The 19,108-nt window shown below is 41.9% G+C and overlaps 2 protein-coding genes across 3 annotated transcripts; one reads left to right on the top strand and one right to left on the bottom strand.

Moving 5' to 3' along the window:
- Positions 1-1,479: 1,479 nt before the first annotated feature.
- Positions 1,480-8,679, top strand: nme9 (NME/NM23 family member 9). 2 transcript variants are annotated; one of them, XM_068330101.1, is made up of 17 exons: positions 1,480-1,586; positions 1,669-1,726; positions 1,951-2,054; positions 2,256-2,327; positions 2,891-3,007; positions 3,612-3,696; positions 3,871-3,953; positions 4,054-4,146; positions 4,730-4,884; positions 5,188-5,384; positions 5,973-6,117; positions 6,201-6,308; positions 6,608-6,759; positions 6,862-7,006; positions 7,678-7,940; positions 8,126-8,218; positions 8,535-8,679. In XM_068330101.1, exons 1-17 carry the CDS (start codon positions 1,554-1,556, stop codon positions 8,597-8,599), a joined length of 1,968 nt encoding a protein of 655 aa, XP_068186202.1. In that variant the 5' UTR covers positions 1,480-1,553; the 3' UTR covers positions 8,600-8,679. The 2 variants fall into 2 exon arrangements, with proteins under 2 accessions (XP_068186202.1, XP_068186203.1); XM_068330102.1 differs by lacking the exons at positions 1,480-1,586; positions 1,669-1,726; positions 1,951-2,054 and having other exon boundaries at positions 2,261-2,327; positions 2,891-2,990; positions 8,535-8,677.
- Positions 8,680-9,033: 354 nt separating this feature from the next.
- Positions 9,034-18,584, bottom strand: smarcal1 (SWI/SNF related, matrix associated, actin dependent regulator of chromatin, subfamily a-like 1). The gene is made up of 17 exons (XM_068330099.1): positions 17,941-18,584; positions 17,512-17,851; positions 17,105-17,155; positions 16,721-16,981; positions 16,556-16,606; positions 16,272-16,455; positions 15,877-16,027; positions 14,104-14,265; positions 13,933-13,998; positions 13,436-13,576; positions 12,406-12,624; positions 11,831-11,901; positions 11,599-11,701; positions 11,326-11,508; positions 9,802-9,902; positions 9,518-9,614; positions 9,034-9,401 (listed from the first exon to the last, which is right to left on the bottom strand). The coding sequence occupies exons 1-17, from the start codon at positions 18,205-18,207 to the stop codon at positions 9,288-9,290; spliced, it is 2,562 nt and encodes an 853-aa protein (XP_068186200.1). The 5' UTR covers positions 18,208-18,584; the 3' UTR covers positions 9,034-9,287.
- Positions 18,585-19,108: the final 524 nt, after the last annotated feature.

Here is a 19,108-nt window from a genome sequence, read left to right as displayed (position 1 = left end):
AATAACACTATCGAATGATGGCATGGCTCTGTCTTACTTGGCTGTTCCAGAAACTAATTTTCACACATTTTCTCGTTCATGTGTTGCTGTGTTCCCAAGTGACTATAAATAACTTGACAATACAGGATAAATCTTTGCTGATGACACTCAAGTGTTTTATTATTGTACTTCTGGTGCTAAACAGATAAAATTATGTTCAATCAAGATGACAGATACTTTTCTCATTTGAGCTTGTAGACCACCCTCAGATTGTCCTGACATTAACACGTCTCATGCAGACTGTTATTGTCGGGAGCTTTCAATAGCTGTTCTAAAAACACAGTGACATACTTCCATATCATCTTGCTGCTGTCTTTTTAAGTGTTATGATCTTTCATTCTGCTGTAATGTATGCCATCCACCTCCCCATCACTGCTTACCTTTTGTGGAATCATCAGTTTCGTCACTTCAACCACTAGATTCCGCTACCTGTGTCTAGACTCCGGTAACAGATTCATCTTTCTGCAGCTCGATCATTAGTTCCCTGAAGAGTGACTTTCTGACTAATTATCACAAATCATCTTCTACAATTAACCATTATCTTTACTTCACTCTCATGTCTCTGATTGAAGAGAGCGTTTTTTCCCCTAGCAAGACTGAAGGGCTACAAAATGCAAAAAAAACAAAATGTGAGAAGTTTCATTTGTAATTTCCAAGTAAAAGCAAATATTGAATGTTTAGTTTTGCGCAGTCAAGAGTCCAAACCAACCCCAAAATAATCATCTTAATATCATAAAAGGCAAAGAAAAGCTGAGCAGCTTTGAATTGAAAAAAAAAAACATATCAATGAATAACGACCAATTCATTTTCAGCTCAAATCTGCTATCTAATTGTCGGAGTCATTGTCTTACCAAATTACTTAAATTTGTTAATACACGGTTATAATTGTACAGCAGCAGTAGATTAGCTTCTCAAATATTACATCTCATGCAGGTACAATCATCAAATGTTCTAGGTGATTCAAAGACATCCAAAACAGAATGTTACAAAATGGAATTATCCAACCCAGGGTTATAATCTCTGATCCATCAGTAGGTGTTTTGTTCTTACACGCTGTACTTGTGAGGTGAAGTTCATCTCAGGTGACAACATGCTGCATAAAATAAGCTGACAAAATACAAATCTCACAAACAGAAACATGGGCGATCACGTGACGTCCAGATCTCGTTGACCGATGCATTGAAGGGCATCAGACTTCCTCTGATTGTCCGTGAACACAACACGTTGTGGCGTCCTCCAATCAGATGACAGATCCCTACCACCAAAACCGGAGGGCGTCGTTGCATAGCAACATAGATTCCAAACAATTGCGACCTGGATTTGAGTTAGATTACGTGACGTATAAGCAACTGTGCATACTATAAATTCGGGTGGCTAGTTCAACTTTGTATTAACCTAAGTTAACGTCATTTGGCCTGTGTTTTTTAAATATATATTATACCTTTAATAAATGTTTTTGTTTTTTTTGTTTTTTTTATGTTCGTTTCTTTTTATGTAGGCCCTCTGCTTTGCAAATGGCAGGCAAAAAGAAAGAAGCAAGTCTTCAGGTAAGAGGAACGCATTAATGACAGAAGTGGTGAAGCAGCCTGTGTGAAGCATGAGTCTTCTTTGTGGTTGCTTCTCGTCCAGGTGTGTGTCACCAACCAGGAGCAGTGGGAGGAGATGCTGGCCACCAAGGGTTTAACAGGTAGGACATTTCCTTTCTACTCTAAGTCAACGTTCTCCGTTGTTATTCAGCTGCTATTGACCAGGTCGGCTCTGTGAAGGAGCGGCTGTTGTTAAAGTGATTTATTGTGTGCTAGCGCCCCCCTGTGTTCAGTAGGAGAACTACACAGTTACACTACATGATGCGCCCATCCTTTGTGCCTGATTCCCACTCTGACCACGCACATAGTGTCTCTCTTCTTCTAGTTGTAGATGTGTACCAGCAGTGGTGTGGTCCCTGTCGAGCTGTGGTCAGTCTCCTGCGAAAAATAAAGAATGAACTGGGTGATGACCTACTGCATTTAGCAACAGTAAGGAATCTGACAGCAAAATAATTCAATTTTTAATTGAAACCAGAATTAAAAGAGGAGCAACGTCAAAGCTGTGTGTGTGTGTGTGTGTGTGTGTGTGTGTGTGTGTGTGTGTGTGTGTGTGTGTGTGTGTGTGTGTGTGTGTGTGTGTGTGTGTGTGTGTGTGTGTGTGTGTGTGCGTGCGTGCGTGTGCGTGTGCAGGCTGAGGCAGACAGTATCGATACTCTGGAGAAATATCGAGGGAAATGTGAGCCAACCTTCCTTTTCTATGGAGTAAGTGTGTTTGTTTGTTGGGTTTTTAATAGTATTGTTCCTAGAAAAAAACAAAACATAAATTCTTATTGAAGATTCTACTCTAAATTTTCTAAGTACAGTATTGTAAATCTTTTGGATCTTAAAGGTTTTAGCTGTTCCATCAGAATATTCTTCATGTTTGAATACATTTAAGTATGTTTTTTGAAAGTTAATAAATCTGTTGTTCTACTTGTTGCTGAGATTATCATGTTTGTCTTCTCATTTTTATATAAAAACAAATGTTTATATTTATGAATGTTAGGAATGTTAACACTTAGAGGGCTCCCCTTTACATATAGATTTGTATCAGTGTAAATAAATGAAAATAAATGAATCAGCACAAGAATAAAGCTTCTCCGCTGAATATTATTGAAGTATTAATGAATTCTAAGCTGAGAGCTTTCTTTTATGTTATGTGCTGCTGAAAGTGTTTTTGCATCATGTGTTTGTTGCTTCCCTTAGGCCCCGGCATTCTGTCTATCTCTATGTCACTCCTTGTTATTTGTGTATTTGTGTATCGTGCATTTATGCTGAATGAACAGGGTGGGGAGCTGGTGGCGGTGCTGCGAGGGGCCAACGCTCCCCTCCTTCAGAGGATGATTGTGGAAGAACTGGCCAATGAGAAGAGGGTCCTGGAGCAAGGTGGTGAACGCAAAACAGTGAGCCATAAGACACACACACACACACACACACACACACACACACACACACACACACACACACACACACACACACACACACACACACACACACACACACACAATCACACATAGTTACATAATACACACATTTGTTCAAACACACTAGAACTGAAAGAATAATCCTTTTTCATTAGTTTCACTTGTCCTTCTAGGGAATAAACTGGTGTTTTGGTACAACTTTAACAATGCCTCTGTTGTATTCATGTTTCCCAGAGAACCGTAAGGGTTTGACAGCAGTACTACAGCAGGACGCTGAAGCTGCAGCAGCTAAAACTCTTAAGAAATTCATTTCATATGTATCTTCATTTTTATTGTTGTGAAAGGCTTTTATTTAAAGAGATTCATCAGTTTTTTAACAGAAAATTCATCAGCTACTAGCCTGTTATTAAATTATGTAGGTCTTTTATCAAGTTTTTAACTTTCAGAACATAAAACAGAAGAAAACAAACTAGAAACACAAGTTAAACATGCAGTATAAAAGTACTGCAAATGAAGAAATTTAATTTAATCATACAAGGGAGTGTGTGTGAATGTGTTACTGTATTTAATGTGTATCTTTTAGGTTAAAGACGAGGGTCTGGTGGATGAAGAAAAGAATGGCAGCGAGGAGATGACTCAGCGTGAAACAAATGAAGAAACAGTAATTGGTACTGACAAAACAGTCTGTCCACATTCGTGGACATTTGTTTTTTCCATTGGCATTGATGCTGACAATGTTTCTGCTGTGATTACAAATCTTGTTTCCCAGTGCCATCTTGATTGGGTGTACATTCCTTATCTGCTTTAATGATCAACTCTCACTCTGCTCTTCTCTCCTGCAGTTCCTGCCAGTAAATCCTACACGGTTGCCATCATAAAGCCAGATGCTGTTGCCCACGGCAAGGCAAATGAGATCGTCATGAAGGTACACAGACATTACCGCTATTCACCTTCTGTGGAGACAAGATTGTCTGAAGCCTTCCGACTGACATTAGCTCATTATCTGACATTGCACCCCTGGCTAGATTCAAGATGCCGGGTTTGAAATCTTGGCCCACGAGGAGCGCACGCTGACTGACACCGAAGCTCGGGATTTTTACCAGCACAAAGCAGCAGAGGTATGAGGTGAAGACGTATCACAATGACTTACACCATGTGTGTGTCTCATCCTAGAGATGTGTGTATTAGACACACCGCTGATCAGATTAGTGTGTGTTTGTGACATTAAATTCTGAGTCAGGATCCTGATGGGAGAGCTCTGCCAACCAGTGCAAAATCAGTTCAATTAGTTTGCAAGACATCACACGTCCATCTGGATCTCTGCACAGAGCTGAAAATAGATCTGTGGTGTCAGCGGATTTTTGTGCTTATTGTGCTGATTGTGATGTGAATGATCAGAGATTAAGCAGTACACAACATGTGAGGAAATGTGGCAGTTAAAACAACAATGGTGATGAAAATGTACATTTTCTTTATCTCTTTTTAGAAGCCGTGCAAATTTTCATCTCTCATCCGCTCTTACTGAGTGGTTTTCATTGAAAATGAAACACTGATTGTTCTTTTCTGCTGTGTGTGTGTGTGTGTGTGTGTGTGTGTGTGTGTGTGTGTGTGTGTGTGTGTGTGTGTGTGCGTGTGCGTGTGCGTGTGCGTGTGCGTGTGTGTGTGTGTGCGTGCGTGCGTGTGCTTGATGGTGGTTTGTAGGTTTGCTTTGAGGACTTGGTACATTTCATGTCCAGTGGTCCATCCCATATTCTAGTGCTCTCTCAGGCTGAGGGCACAGCCAACGTTGTACCAGCGTGGCGTGAGTTCATTGGACCAGCAGACATGGAGGAAGCAAAGAGAGAAAAGCCAGAAAGGTTCGTTACTGGATTCAAAAACATCGACAAAGGCATTAAAACTGTCAGCTTCAGTTTTATGAAGTTATCTTCGCTACGAAACATTTGTTTACAGCACAGACTCTTATCCGTGCTCTGCTGGTTACACCAGTGTGAATCTGTGACAATCTCAAGTTCAAGTCTGGAAAAAAAAAAGCGAATGAGCAGCACATTTTAGCCAGCTCTGTCAGACACACCCAAACAATATGCTCCTCTCTAGCTGAGCACCAGCCGAGCAACCATCTGCTTCCCTCTCCTCTCTCCCCCACCCCTGGCTTCCTGCAGCTTACGGGCACAATACGGCACGCAGACGCTGTTCAACGCCATTCATGGTAGTGAGAACATCGACCAGGCCAGCAGGGAACTCGCCTTCTTCTTCCCCAACTTCAGGAGCGACTCGGTTGCAGAGCAGGATGGGGAGGAAGAGCGTGTGGAGAGGACACTGGCCCTCATCCGGCCCGACGCTGCCAGAGAGAACAGAGGTAGGGCTGTGCCAGAATCCACAAGCACACACTGACACAACCACAGATACACACAAACACGGGTCAGACTGACATCATGGGGCTGCGTCTTGACTCCATAAATAAAGGTTAACTTCTAGTAGTTTTTGCAACGGATCATTACAAAAAAAAAACAGGTTATCACATTTTCATCCTAGAATTTGGCAACTGTCTGGAGCAAGTTTGCCTCAAACAAATGCAGGCTAATTAAATGAAATATAGAATAAAAAATGATAAGATAATGTTTTTATTCAGACTGCTGATGAGAGGTAGCAAATAAATTGTGGGGTCAATTTAAAGAGTGCCGTTTTGGTAGTTTCATTGTATCGCGTTATACTGACGAGTGTTTCTATTATTTTTTCGACCTTATTTATCTCAATGAGGAAAAGCTACATTTCAGAAATACCTCTCTATGTGATGTTAGTACAGATCAACAACCCCACAACCTGCATCCTTTGAAATGATCATGCACTTCGATAAATGCAAAATTTATTGAAGATTTATCGAATCAAGAATGCATTAGCTTTGTATAGCAATTAGGTGTGCTGTGTGTCATCTGCTCTTCTGTAGAAGAGATCCTGGCTCAGATCCACAAGTCAGGCTTCACAGTGGATCTCCAAAGAGAGGTGACGCTGACGGAGGAGCAGGTCAGAAAGTTTTACTTCCAGCATGTTGACCAGGACTACTTCCCTGCTCTACTCCAGAACGTGACCAGGTGACTGACACAGTGTTCTGAAGAATCTTTAGAGCAGTACATTACTGCAGATCTTCATGTATGTAAAATATGCATATTTACAGTGGGCCAGTGCTAGCTTTGGCTCTCGCTAGAAGAGGAGCTGTCCATCAGTGGAAGAACATCCTCGGTCCTTCTGATGTTGATAAAGCCAGAGAGGAGAGTCCTGAATGGTGAGTGATGGGTGAGTCTATTCCTTATCACGAGTAAATGAGTCCAGAAAGAGAAAGAGGGGCTTACTGTAAGAAGGCAAAGAGGCATATTAGGACAAATTATTTGCATTATGTTTACTGCAGTTCCTTAGGATTGTCATGATCCAATCTGAAGACGTATCTAACAGAAAACTGAGCCAAGAGCAAAAAACAGTACAATAAATTTGATTTCTATTTCTCAAAACGAATCATTGAAGCTACTGAATCCAGCAAACATCAGTAGTTAGGTATAGATGCTAACTCGAATCATGCTCACTCAGCCTAAGGGCCCGGTTTGCCACAGAGAACGGACCCGTCACCCAGCTGCATGGCAGCGCCAGTCATGAGGAGGCAGAACGAGAGATCAACTTCTTCTTCCCTAAACAGAAAACTCTGGCAGTGATCAAACCTGATGCTATGGAGGAACACACAGGTGCTTTATGATCATTATTACCATATAAATCGTAATTCATATGAATTTGAGTGGATTATTAGAGATAATGATGTCATCCTCATACTTCTTCAATCAAAACAGAGACAATTTTAGAGGAGATCCAAGGCAGCGGTTTCTCTGTGACGCAGCTGAAGGAGATGGTGCTGTCGAAGGAGATGGCTGAGGAGTTCTACAAAGAGCACAGAGAGAAGCCTTTCTTCAACCCGCTGGTGGAATTCATGTGTCGGTTAGTCTATCCCTGGACACAGCCTAAGAGGAAAGGCAAAACAAGAACAGCAAACCTGCCCTAATTCTTGATGCCGCTGCAAATTTTTTAACAGCACTTCTAACAGTAATCTTAGCAGCTCAGAATCAAGGCAGCCTCAGGCGAGAGCCTGGGAAGGCCGTCTCGGTTTCGTTCTTTGTTCCACCACACATCTCGGGTTTTAGAGTTGTCTTCCGCCTCGATTAGTCTCTTCACTCGGTTGTTATGCAACTACTTGGACACAATGGGGTGAGACGTAGGTCCCTGTCAGTATACTTCAACATCAGGTGAAGCTTTGGTTTTATTTTTTATTCGAATTGTTCAAAAATGTTTGACATTTATTCTTACCTAAGTTAACACATGATCTCTTTATGGAATTCAAGAATTAGGTGAAGAACAAGTGATTGAATTACTATGCAGTGAACAAAATGTAAGAGCTACATTAAACCTCAGCACCTGAAAAACTTGCACCAACACATTTCAAATCCAGCACAATGGTAGCCTAGACGTCTAGACATCCTTTTTTCTTTTAAATTCAGAAAATTATAGTAGAGTGAAGCTGCAGTCAAAGGCTGCTTGTATAACCATAGAAATGTGTCCCTCTGCTGCTAAAATGTCCTTTACATCACACAAAAAAATTCTTTGTGCTTCAGTGGGCCCTGCATGATGCTCATCCTGACCAAGGAAAATGCAGTGGAGGAGTGGAGGACCATGATGGGCCCCACAGACCCTGATCAAGCTAAAATGACGTCCCCAAACTCTCTAAGGGCCCGCTTTGCCTCCAACATCCTCCACAATGCCGTCCACGGCTCCTCAAGTGAGCAACATGCAGACGAGAAGATTCGGTTCGTCTTTGGCGACATGTCATCAGACGCAGAGCTCAGTGGTGATGGAGAGACGGACGAAACCATTTTAGGTAATCATGCGTGTCAGTGTGTGGCAGGTTCTTTGGTCTGTTGTAGATCTGGATTCATTCAAATAATTCTGTTTTTGCTGCTTTTTCTTTGCATGCTAGAAATTACTGTGTATTTCTTTGAATATATTTTGTATTGTCTAAAATGACAAACATTGGAAACCTGAGCTTGATGTTTGTTCTTTCAGCAAAAGAGGAAGATCATTCTTCAGATGAAAACACAGCAATGTCAAGATCTCCAGTTCATGAAGTTTCCAGTAACGATCTCCCACAAGAAGAAGGTATGAAAGAATTGTTCCATCCACCAGGTTTTTATATCTAAAGTGAGTGTCAAACTGGGTTAAACAGGACAAGATCAGCAATTTAATATCACGGCAAAGACAAGTCTTGTGACACTGACGCAAAAAGTGACAGCTGCATTTTGGATCTGGAGGACAACTGTAATTCAAATTGTGTTAATAACTGTTATGACCCTACCCTATTTTGTTAAAGCATTATAAATTTATATGAAAAAGAAAACAACTTTAAGCAGCTCTAGAACAATCCAGCATCTCGATCTTCATGTGTTTGAGCTGGTTTTCCTCTCTTCCCTTTCAGGTGACCCACATCAATTGGATCCAAGCAGTCCAGCAGCAGATCAGAGCACTGATTCCATCAACTGAATCAATCACTACACGTTAATTAGTTCATGTTCTCTGGTGTTGTAGGAATACTATGTGACATTACAAAGAAAATAAAATCTGTCTTAAAATAAGATAAAATAATGCTTTTACAAAAATAGCATGCACTACATGTCGGTGATGTTATTTGCAAGTTGCATATCTAGATATATTAAATCTTGGATTGCCAGCATTCCATGCTGTAAAGAGAAATTAGACTTGAGTGTGTTTCCTCAATATTAATAGGATAGCTTAAAAATTGAGGACAACTACCTCTGGCTAAATTATCTGTTTAGGGGCTAAGAATGAGAATGAGATCCCACCGGTGGATCCCCTGGGAGTGGGGGGGTTTATGATTTAGAGTCTTAAAAGAACAGCTAATGCTAAATACCATAACAATAGGAATAAGATTACAGTTTATGAAGGATTATAAAACACATTTATTCTTGCAAAAAACATTTATGTGAATTACGATATTACTTTACGTCTACAAAAATAACACGTATTTGTTATTGAATTAAAATCAGTCATGATGGTCTGAAAACTTACGACTGAAGCTTGTTTCCAATAAGCAAGATTGAAAGTGATTTTAATAGCACTGGTCAGTGGAAAAGGTTTTCAAGGCATTTGTCGAAATAGTTTTTGATGTTCCCCTTTGTCCAACGTGCCGTGGTGCTGACCAGAACCGCTTTCAGGCGGTGTCGTCCCAATTATTTGCAGCCTCCTGTAAGATGAGTTCGTCCATGTCGTCGTTCTCAGTAAAAGATCTCTGGAACATCTCCTTAATGCTCCTCTGGTTAGGGTTCTGAACAAATACAAGAATTGTGTAACGTCATCTCCAGACACATTTTCATGTAAGTACATGTATAGTACAGTATTTAAAACGAAGAAAATTATTACACATGCAGATGGAGACTTTACCTTCGAGTGGAAACTGGCATTCACAGCATTGTCAGAGAGGTTGGACTCAGACAGACCCACTTGCTCCAAAATGTTCATTTTCTCCTGGATCATTGGCCTGGATTATTACATAGATGAAAGTTATTAGAGCAGATACAATTAAGAGCACTGTCTATATCTCACACCACATAAACTGAACACTCCACAGATTCAGTTTTTGGCTCAGAGGCAGAAAAACATTGAAAGACAGATAATGCAAATGCAGTTTAGTCATTGGATCATAATACCCACTGGCTGAAACATACCACAAATGATCATCAGCAGATCCCTTAGCAACCAGGTAGTGAATGTTCACATTGCTGGTTTGTCCAATACGGTGAACCCTATCTTCAGCCTGAATGAGCACCTACACACAAAAAGAAGCATGGCAAAAAAGGAGTGTAAGGTTTTTTGTTTTTGTTGTTTTTTTCAAATTATAAAACGCTTACTGCCTTCTTTCATCAGCAGTGACCCCGAAGGGCTCGTTCAAACCAACTCTGGTGCTGCAGTAATGAGCACAGGTTTGTGTGGCGGTGTGGAAGAACACTACAGGGACAATTTCACGGTTGGGTCAATAAACCCTGTCTGGATTACGCCTGGTCTCTTCTGGTGAGGTTTTCTCCACTGCTACCGCTGCGACCTCCTGTCATGATGATTTGAGGCACCGAGCTAAATCATGGAAACTCTTACAAAAACAGTTTGAACAACAATACCAGCAAGTCTGACTGACTGGTCACCAAAGCTTGACGTTAGGTTGCACTTGTTTCAGCTTTTCGCTGCTGGAGGACTGCAGTGAAGATTGGAAACCTCCAGCACAGATAGTTAAAATACACTACCCACACTCAAAATGTTTGAAACTCTAAAAGTTGATGATTTATGAACACAGTAGTCATTAACACTGAATCAAAATGTAAAAAATATTATGTATGATCCAGCCTTAAATTTCTAGCTCTGAAATGAAAGCACTACTGCGATTTGTCATGGAACTGAAGCTGTCATCGCTGCTACAAAGGTTGACTTAGAAGAATCATCTGATATTTAGCTTATCTAAAAATATGTCAGCACCACCATGCGGTGGCGATGTGCCCAGGGTGTACCCTGCCTGCTACCTGTAGTCAGCTGACCCGCCATAATCCGCAAGGCAGAAAAGTGCCTTGAAGACGAGACGACTAAAATGGTCTCGTCTCCAATGAAAATGGATGGAAAAATGCTTCACTTTTACTTCTACATTACAGATTTCTCTCTTTGTGCTATAATCAGTGCATCATTTTAGTCCCCGATTACAGAAACTGTAGACATGAAAATTGGTAATAATGTCTCCAATCAAAGTCGAAGGGGAGCCCACATGGTGTCTGGATGAAATTTCCCAGGCAATAGTGAGAACATTCCCTTTGGCAAGGATACAGACTTTTACATGCAGTACTACTAAATTAGTCCAGACAGATGCTGCAGATGTGCAGTGTTGGTGTTGGCCACTAGAGGAACGATAACTAAAAAGATCCAAAAAGAATCTGTTTTACTGGGTTGGTTAGCATGCTCTCAAAACACCACCAGTTTATTTCACTAGCAGACTGAGTTAAATTTGTTTCAACAGAGATTTTCCATGTGTCTGGCCACCTGAAGAAATAAACCCCTCATCACTTTATTTAAGCTCTCATTGGTTATCTCCAGAGAACAAAACACTGGATAAAAAGAGATTGGTTGCCTGGAATCAACCTTATGTCCAAAAAAAAAATAAAAAATCATGTTCCTAAAGTCGTCTAGATGCAGCCTTAACGTCCTCAGCTTACCCCAGGGTTCCAGAAAAGCTCTGCGAAGATCACCAGGTCAGCAGAGTGTAAGGTGAGGCCCATATTAGCTGCTGTAATAGAAAGCACAGCCACACAGGTGTTTGTGGAGAACTGGAACCTCTCACACAGCTGCTGCCGTTCTGCTGATGGAGTGGCCCCATCGATACGAATGAAACTGACATTCTGTAGATGGAATTTAAGAAAGATTTATTTGCAATCTCACCAGATACTCACCTATAAGACTGACGTGTGGTATCTCTACATTTCACCAACCTTTTTGGCAAGTTCAGCAGTGATATGATCCAGGACCAGTTTATGATGGGCAAAAATTAGAAACTTCTCTCTTCCACCCTCCAGCATGTCTGCGATGTACTCCCTTTGAAAAACACAAAACACACCAGTCTGACAAAAGAATCTGGTTTATTTGACATTTTTATCTCTATACTCATCAAATTTAAGATGATTAGAAGCATTGATCCAGCACCATTAGAGGGCTCATACTTACATAATAGCTTGAAGCTTGGCTTCAGCTGTGTGGTTATAAAAGACGAGGAGGGCTTCCTTCTCTTCTTTTTTCTGATAAAGAGACAAGAAACGACAAAACAATAAGGACTGACACTCGACTCTGCTCCATGTCCAGATGAGACTGCCATTACTCCGAGGAGCAATGTATTTATGAACAATCAAGCTCAGCGCTATGTGAGTACAAGAACTCTTACAGTAAAGCCTGCTGGAGTATTCTGGGTCAGTTCAAAGGGGCTTGTAACTGTTTGAGGCTCCGAAGGACTCCCGCATGTGAAGTAAACTGATAAAGCTGACACGTTTTATCACCATGACTCCAGCTTTATATCCAACTATATATCATTTGTTTACAAGTGGAGGGATCTACAGAAATATATAAACATACTGCATATCACCATCACATTTTATTTGACATGAAATTACATCCAATGTCTTTTTGATACATTTGACCCACATTTTTGATTTTAACATACCACAAACACCACATACTACCATATATGGGTAATTTATGGTAATATTCCAGTTCCCTAATAACTTAAGGACACATTTGTAACTTACATTGTGATGCCCTTTCGTCAACTGCTTAGCAGCAGCTGACAGAGCAGCTTTAATTCGGGTGTTGATACCATCTATGGTCACCATGACAACCTTCCGCTGTTTAGCAGGAAGCTGGGACAAGACGTCAGACTTGAGGCGCCGTAACATCAGAGACTCCTCCAGTAACAGCTTCAACTCCCCGAGATTAGATGAGCCAGAGTAGTCCCACCCCCAGGTGGTCTAGATACACAGAGTGGGACAGGAAACACTGGAGGATGATGACCAGATGGATTAAGGACATATAAGACGTAAGGTAAATTTGACAGGACCATCTCAAGAGCAAGAAGCAGGACTGTTAGAATGTTGAGGTTTCATGAGATTAGTTTTAATGCAAATTAATCCAAAAACAAGCCAGAGTGGGAAGCTTGCTTTCAGTCATAAAAATGAAACATCTGTCACAACTGCTGCACCTCCAGCTGGCCTGAGTCTCCATCAGGATGCAAGAACCATATTATGCAAATTCTGAGGTGATAAAGGCAAAATTTTCAGACCACTCCAATTTTCAAAATGTGTCCCCCTAAACCAAAACCCACAGCTATGACCAAACTGAGGAAGTAATAGGCCTTTAAATCATGGTGTGTAATCCCTTCTTAGAACAACTTAAATGATGTCATGAAGTAGAAACAGTCAAGGGACAACATGAGAAAAATAAATGTTAATATATATCAACACACTGGGTTTAAAGCACACAAACATCATCCAGAATTACAATTCTCACAATTCTTGTGAAACATTTCAATTTCATGAAATGCTTGTTGTTTTTTAAAAAAATTAACTCTCACAATATCACATGTCGAATCTTCAGCACACAGGAAGTGCGTTTCAAGCATTGTGAATATTTTTTGAGTTGCGTTCCAAAAATCGAATTGTTCCACATGAATGCAGACATGCTGATCACTGCATCTCCACACATTATATACCGGTGAGTTAAAAACCTTAACTACACTGAATTACATTACACATACACACTACAAAGGCTTCTAAGACCAACCTGTTTGGCATCGCAGTAACGCATCCCAAAGTCATGGAAGCGAGGGAAGAGTGTGGGCCTGACAGCCAGAATTTGGGTGTAGAGCTCAGCAGGTCTGGACATGGCGGGGGTCCCAGACAGAAGAATCACTCTCTTTGCCGCCTGAGGATGGAAAAACAACTCTGATCACAGCACTGCTGGGGGAGTGTGTGTGACAGAGCAAGAAATGAAGTCTGACCACGAGCCAGATGTGACAAAATTCAGCTGGATCGTGAATTTATAGCAGTTTTTTTATAACAGTTTTTATGCCACGTGCAAAACCGTCTAATCTGATATTTGATCTACAGGACTGTAAAGAAAGCACTTCCAGGTTTTCTTTGATCTGCTTCTGTGAATATTTCTGAGGCATCCCACTGAGCGCTAGGTAATGCTACTAACAAGTGAAAATATAACCTCTTTGATGTTAGGAAAAAAATATCCATTCAAATATAGCATTAAATGAAAGAGAGAAGAAGCACCTTCAGCAAAGGCAAGGCAGCTTTACACCGAGCAGTCTTCATATTCTTCAGAAAGTGAGACTCATCCTGAAAAATAACACAAAATAATACTAAACAATAGAGCCGTACAAAGAATTACTCAATAATGACTCGGGCTGTGACAGAGCAACCAGTAAAGAGGACATAGCTAACCATGATGAGGACGTTGAAGGGGCTTGTTTGGAACTGCTTGTCCACTTTGCTCAGGAGGTCGTAGCTGATGATGTTGACCAAACCGGACTGCAGGTTGTCTTTGGCCTTCACCACCACGTTGATGCTGTTAGGACTCACGGAGGGGAGCCAGCGCCTGAAGGCCTGCAGATGGAGAGGCGCACGGCCTTCAGGCTGAATTATTCTCAGATGGTATTTATCATCACTGTAAAAATGCCAAGGTGCTGAAATTTGTCATGAATATGATAAAAAACAGCCGATAACAATTTTGAGGCTTACTACAGATGGGTCTTTTCACTAGGAAACAACCAATCACATGGTTTACAAAAAATATCCACAGTGGCCCAAATGTTTGGGACGATTCCCTTTCCAGCTCTCCATTCTGTCAACCTGGTTTAAATTCACTTGGTTACACCTCCCATGTTTTGCAGAAGCTCAGGCCAAATTTACGAGGCTAGCGGTGCAGATAAGAGCAGAGCCAGACAGCGTGTCCTTTAACGGAGACAACATCCTGTGACTAAAGTCTCCTCTGTGATGCCAACTCCTGATTGGACGACTGCGTTTGATCCAAGATATCTATTTAGAGAACAGACTGCCTTTTCTTGTCCATCGACAGAAGGCAGAGTAAAGCTCTGCTGAAAATGTTCTGCTAGTGCAGCCCGGTGATGCTCATACGAGTTTATCAGAGTGCAGATGTTAGAGAACATGAGGGAAAACAAAAGAAGGAGGGCACCAGAGGTAAACTGCAAAATTAGAAAGTATCGATATTGGACGGGAAGAATGCGGACAAAGAGGCGCCGTCCTTTCAATGGTAGCCAAGTGTGGCGTTGTCATAGTAGCCTGGTGGTTTCAGTGTACGCCGTGTGACTACAGTGACTCATGGGGGCATTTGCTGCTTTTTCATCTCCTCTTTCTCACAAATTTCATGTCTAGTATTTTACTGCACAAAGAAAAGACAAAAAACCCAACAGGTCATCTGAAATGCTCAACGAAGGGGAGACACACAGTACATAGCTCAAGCATTAGTGTGTTGTGAATAGACCTTTAGGAAATGGGATCGTTTAGATACCAATACCAGCACTGGAATGACTCCCATACTTCCTAGAATGCTGGATCAGATACACAAGTCCAGTCACAAATAGCACAGTTACTTCCAACCAGCTCTCAGCATGCAGTGAGGCAACAGACATGATGCTGTAGCAACCTGCATGACAACTGGAACAAGTGTTTAAGACAGAAATGTGTTTGAATTGGTTTCAGATGACGAGAGTGTGTTCATACACTCATACACAAATTCAAGGAGCACATTATTTTTTTTAAAAATATGTAAAAGAACCTCTTTAATATGATTAACAGTAACTGCAGTGTATTATCGTCTCCAGCATAAAATCACTGCTTCAAAACTCAAATTATTTTCTGCACCCATGAGACCAAAAAGGAAGTCAGACATTTATTACAACTGTCTCCCTGAGTGAAGATAAAGTATCTAATGGAACAAGTAGTCCTAGGAGAACAGCGTGATCATTTGTCGAATGCAAAGAGCTTTAAGTAGAAACCATCACTTTATAAGTGGACAGAGCTGTTGTCAAAAAAGAGCAGAAGGATATTGTTAAGAGAATTCCTGCTGACTTGATGCAGACTGATGATGACACCATTAAATGGGAAGAAGGGATAATCTCTGGTTCCTACTAAGCAATGAGCCCTTTTTCCCCCCAAAGCACTAGTGAGCAGCAGTGCTCTGTTGGATGTTTTTACCTCAGCCCAGGTGAACCGCACAGATGACGGAGCCACCACCAGCAAGGGCCACTCGTTCCTGTAGTACGCTGCTATACAGATGGCCTGCACAGTCTTTCCTAAGCCCATGTCATCAGCCAGGAGGAGGCGGCCTTGTTTAGATACTGCAAAACTACAGGGGAACATCAGCGGCTTCAACACTTGAAGGAAATACTGGAGTAAAAAGATGTAGCATAACAGCGAGTGAGAGCCACGCTGATTTGACCCTTTAAATCACAAACAAAATGTAATCAAAGCAGAGGCACACACACATATTGACTTATTATGATACACACGCACCAGTTCTGGTCTCCTAAAATTTGGTTATTGGCCACACCATGCAGAAAGAGCAAATTTGGCGTTTCTAAAGCACCTACTTAACTCCCTCCCTCTGGAAGGGCATGAGGCTGCAGGTGAGCGAGCGGCTGACACTGGAGAGGTCCGCCTCAGGGACGTGTGGCGACCTGGCGTCAGTCCCGTCAAACCTGGCGGAGAAAGCCTGGACTATCGCCCTGGGCAGAGGCTCCACCTCCACTGCTGCTATCCCACCGAGGAGATCCACTGGGTGTGGAACACAGAACGGTCAGACAAGATGGCAAATAGAACAGAGACATACTGGGGAACAAAGGGGAACCAGATAAATAAAGAAAACACTACTCACTGAGCCTCTTGTAATCCACAAGTGAAAAGGTCCACTTTCTTGTTTTTATATCTACAACACACACACACACACACACACACACACACACACACACACACAAATCCTTTGTCAGATCATAAAACGCACCCATTAAATAAAATGAGAGCTCCACCATTTGACTTTTACCATAGTTCTTTGTTGGCATCTGCTTGAACGCTGCAATGACATCACCATGGTAACCAATGTCGACCTCAAACTTTGTCTGAGACACCAGAATGCACTGGCCCTGCAGGGTGGCTCCAGGTTTCTGCCAGCCGTTACACAGCTTTAGCAGGGCCCCCAGAGCCGCGCTGCCAGAGGCTCGGCTGGTCGCCGCTGCAACGTCCAGCGCCTCCATTCCCTCCAGAGGCTTCAGGCACACAGAGGGAATAGAACCGGCCTCCTCCACTGCAACACAGAGTAAAGACAGAAGTGAAGGGGCAGTGGCCAGAAGATGCCTTTAATTTGGGCTCCTACTGTGGGAAAGGAATAGTGTGTGTGTGTGTTCACAGATAATGATAACATTCATACTCAGCTGTTTGTAGTCCTCCAGCTTGAAGTTCCACATCTTTGTAGCTGGATCTATGGTAAAAGGGAATATTATACACTTATTAAGAGAAACATTACACTTTAAGATAAACATGCAAAACCAGACACATGGTATTCTCCTTTAGAACACTGACACTGGTTAGTATGAAGGATTTGTCAATCTTGATTATAAAGGGACATCATTTGGTAGCAGACTGAACAGAACCAAGCAGAAATGACTACATTGATTTTCATGAAATGAGTGGCTCGATCTTTGGTCAGAATAGACCCTTTTAATATTTGGTGTTTTTCCAGAGCTTTTATTTCTACATCCATGCAGAACTTTTACAAGTAAATGTAACTTTTACTGTCAAATCACTGAACAACAGAATGCACTGGCGGACACTTACCATAGTTCTTTGAGGGGATGGATTTGAAAACTGCAATCAGTCCTGCATGGTAGCTCACTTCCACTTTGAAGCGGTCTTCTGTGTGAGATACACATTTTCCCCTTACGGAGATGGCAAGCTTTTTTACAGGTACAGCATTCAGAGTTGATGACTTTGAAGGAAGCTGTGCTGCAGGACTTTGTGAAGGATTATTAGTTTGCTTATAGAACGATCCAGCTGCACCATCAGAGCAGCTGGAGGTGAGATTAAATTTGGGAAGAGCCGGAGTTGCACCAAAGCTTCCTCTACTGGATGAGACAGGTTGACTCCTGCTCTGAGGAAGAGGCTCGATGATTTGTGCCTGAAAGGAAATTACAAAGAGATAATTGGTTGCATGATCTATTCTTCCTCCAAACAAGAGAAGAGTGAACTTCCAGGCACACATCTGACCTGTCTGGCAGGAGCAGGCGGGTTGATTTGGCTTCCAGAGCTCGGTGACTCTTTTCTGAAGGTTTCTCTGTGATGAACAACAGCAGCAGGACCTGAGTTCGAGCTGTATTTGTGGGGATGAACCCGCATTGAGGTCCCGCTGGTGTCTGCTGGGGCCTGATGGTCCTTACTGACAGTCTGTCCAAGTCTTTGGGCTCTCCTCTCCAAAGCCTTCCTTCTGTTTTCCTCGATCCTCTGTTGTTGCTCCACAGTCAGCTGATCTGACATGACGATGTTCTCAGCAGCTGCCGTCAGCACGTTACGGACAAGCCGGTGACTCTAGAATGAATAACACCGCGGGAACAGAGGCGATCCGCTCAGCATGATGTTATGAACGTGTGCTGCAGAATGCTAACAGCTCAAGCTAACAGTTCAAGCTAACGCAGCGCTGATGGCGGCGACGGGAATAAAACGGGAACATTAACGTCAGATTACTGTCAAACATGTCAGCGGTTAAACGCGACTAATGTGCGACATGACGACGAGAGCGATTGTAAAAAATTATACGAACGGAACCTGTGAGGCTAATAGTTCTTGGTTCGGGTTATACCGCGCAGGAAGTGACGTAGGAAAACAAAACGGCACGTGGCGCAGACATGTCACTGTAATATAAGTGTTAAGGAAGGAATGTCCTTCAGAGGAAAGTGGTTATGGTTTGCGCATGCGTGGTGAACAGAATACAAAACTACGGCTAAACGAGCAGATGGAATCTATTGGTGGATCAGTGGGTCCGTCGATCAAGGGAACTGCGCATGCGCTGAATAAAAAGCGTTCACCAACACATTAAGAAAACGTAGACAAAAAAAAGCCCTGATACTGTATAAAATCCTCTTTTTGCTATGGTTGAAGCTATGTGTTATTTTAAAGACGTGTTCTTGTTAACGTCATTAAGCAAAATGTAATTAATAAATTTGTAAGATTTGAGTAAATTTTGTTTTTCAGGATCTGGATATAGGAATAAAAGCTTCTTTAACATTGAGATATAACACCGTTTGGGTTTAATTTACTTACAGAGAGCATGAATAGTAAAAATGAGAATAAACCTCCTCCACAAACCCTTCCAAGTGTTACGTCCTTTGCTGAAGTTTGTGCTCTTTAAACACTCTTGGACTGGATTTGAGTCAAATCA

The sequence above is a fragment of the Antennarius striatus genome, chromosome 12 (assembly GCF_040054535.1).
Source record: "Antennarius striatus isolate MH-2024 chromosome 12, ASM4005453v1, whole genome shotgun sequence".
NCBI classification, from domain to species: Eukaryota; Metazoa; Chordata; class Actinopteri; order Lophiiformes; family Antennariidae; genus Antennarius; species Antennarius striatus.
Note: the sequence above shows the minus strand (reverse complement) of the source record. Positions and strands in the feature narration are given on the sequence as shown.

Bases quoted from the DNA above. Each gene is read 5' to 3' on its own strand.
- smarcal1 (XM_068330099.1), bottom strand. From the start codon at position 18,207: ATGTCAGATCAGCTGACTGTGGAGCAACAACAGAGGATCGAGGAAAAC. The intron at 17,156-17,511 runs GTAAGTGTCCGC...CTTTTACCATAG, and splicing joins CATCCCCTCAAAGAACTATG to ATCCAGCTACAAAGATGTGG. The intron at 9,615-9,801 runs GTATGTTTCAGC...GTAATAATCCAG, and splicing joins TCTGCTGATGATCATTTGTG to GCCAATGATCCAGGAGAAAA.
- nme9 (XM_068330101.1), top strand. From the start codon at position 1,554: ATGGCAGGCAAAAAGAAAGAAGCAAGTCTTCAG. The intron at 2,328-2,890 runs GTAAGTGTGTTT...CTGAATGAACAG, and splicing joins CAACCTTCCTTTTCTATGGA to GGTGGGGAGCTGGTGGCGGT. The intron at 4,885-5,187 runs GTTCGTTACTGG...GGCTTCCTGCAG, and splicing joins AAGAGAGAAAAGCCAGAAAG to CTTACGGGCACAATACGGCA.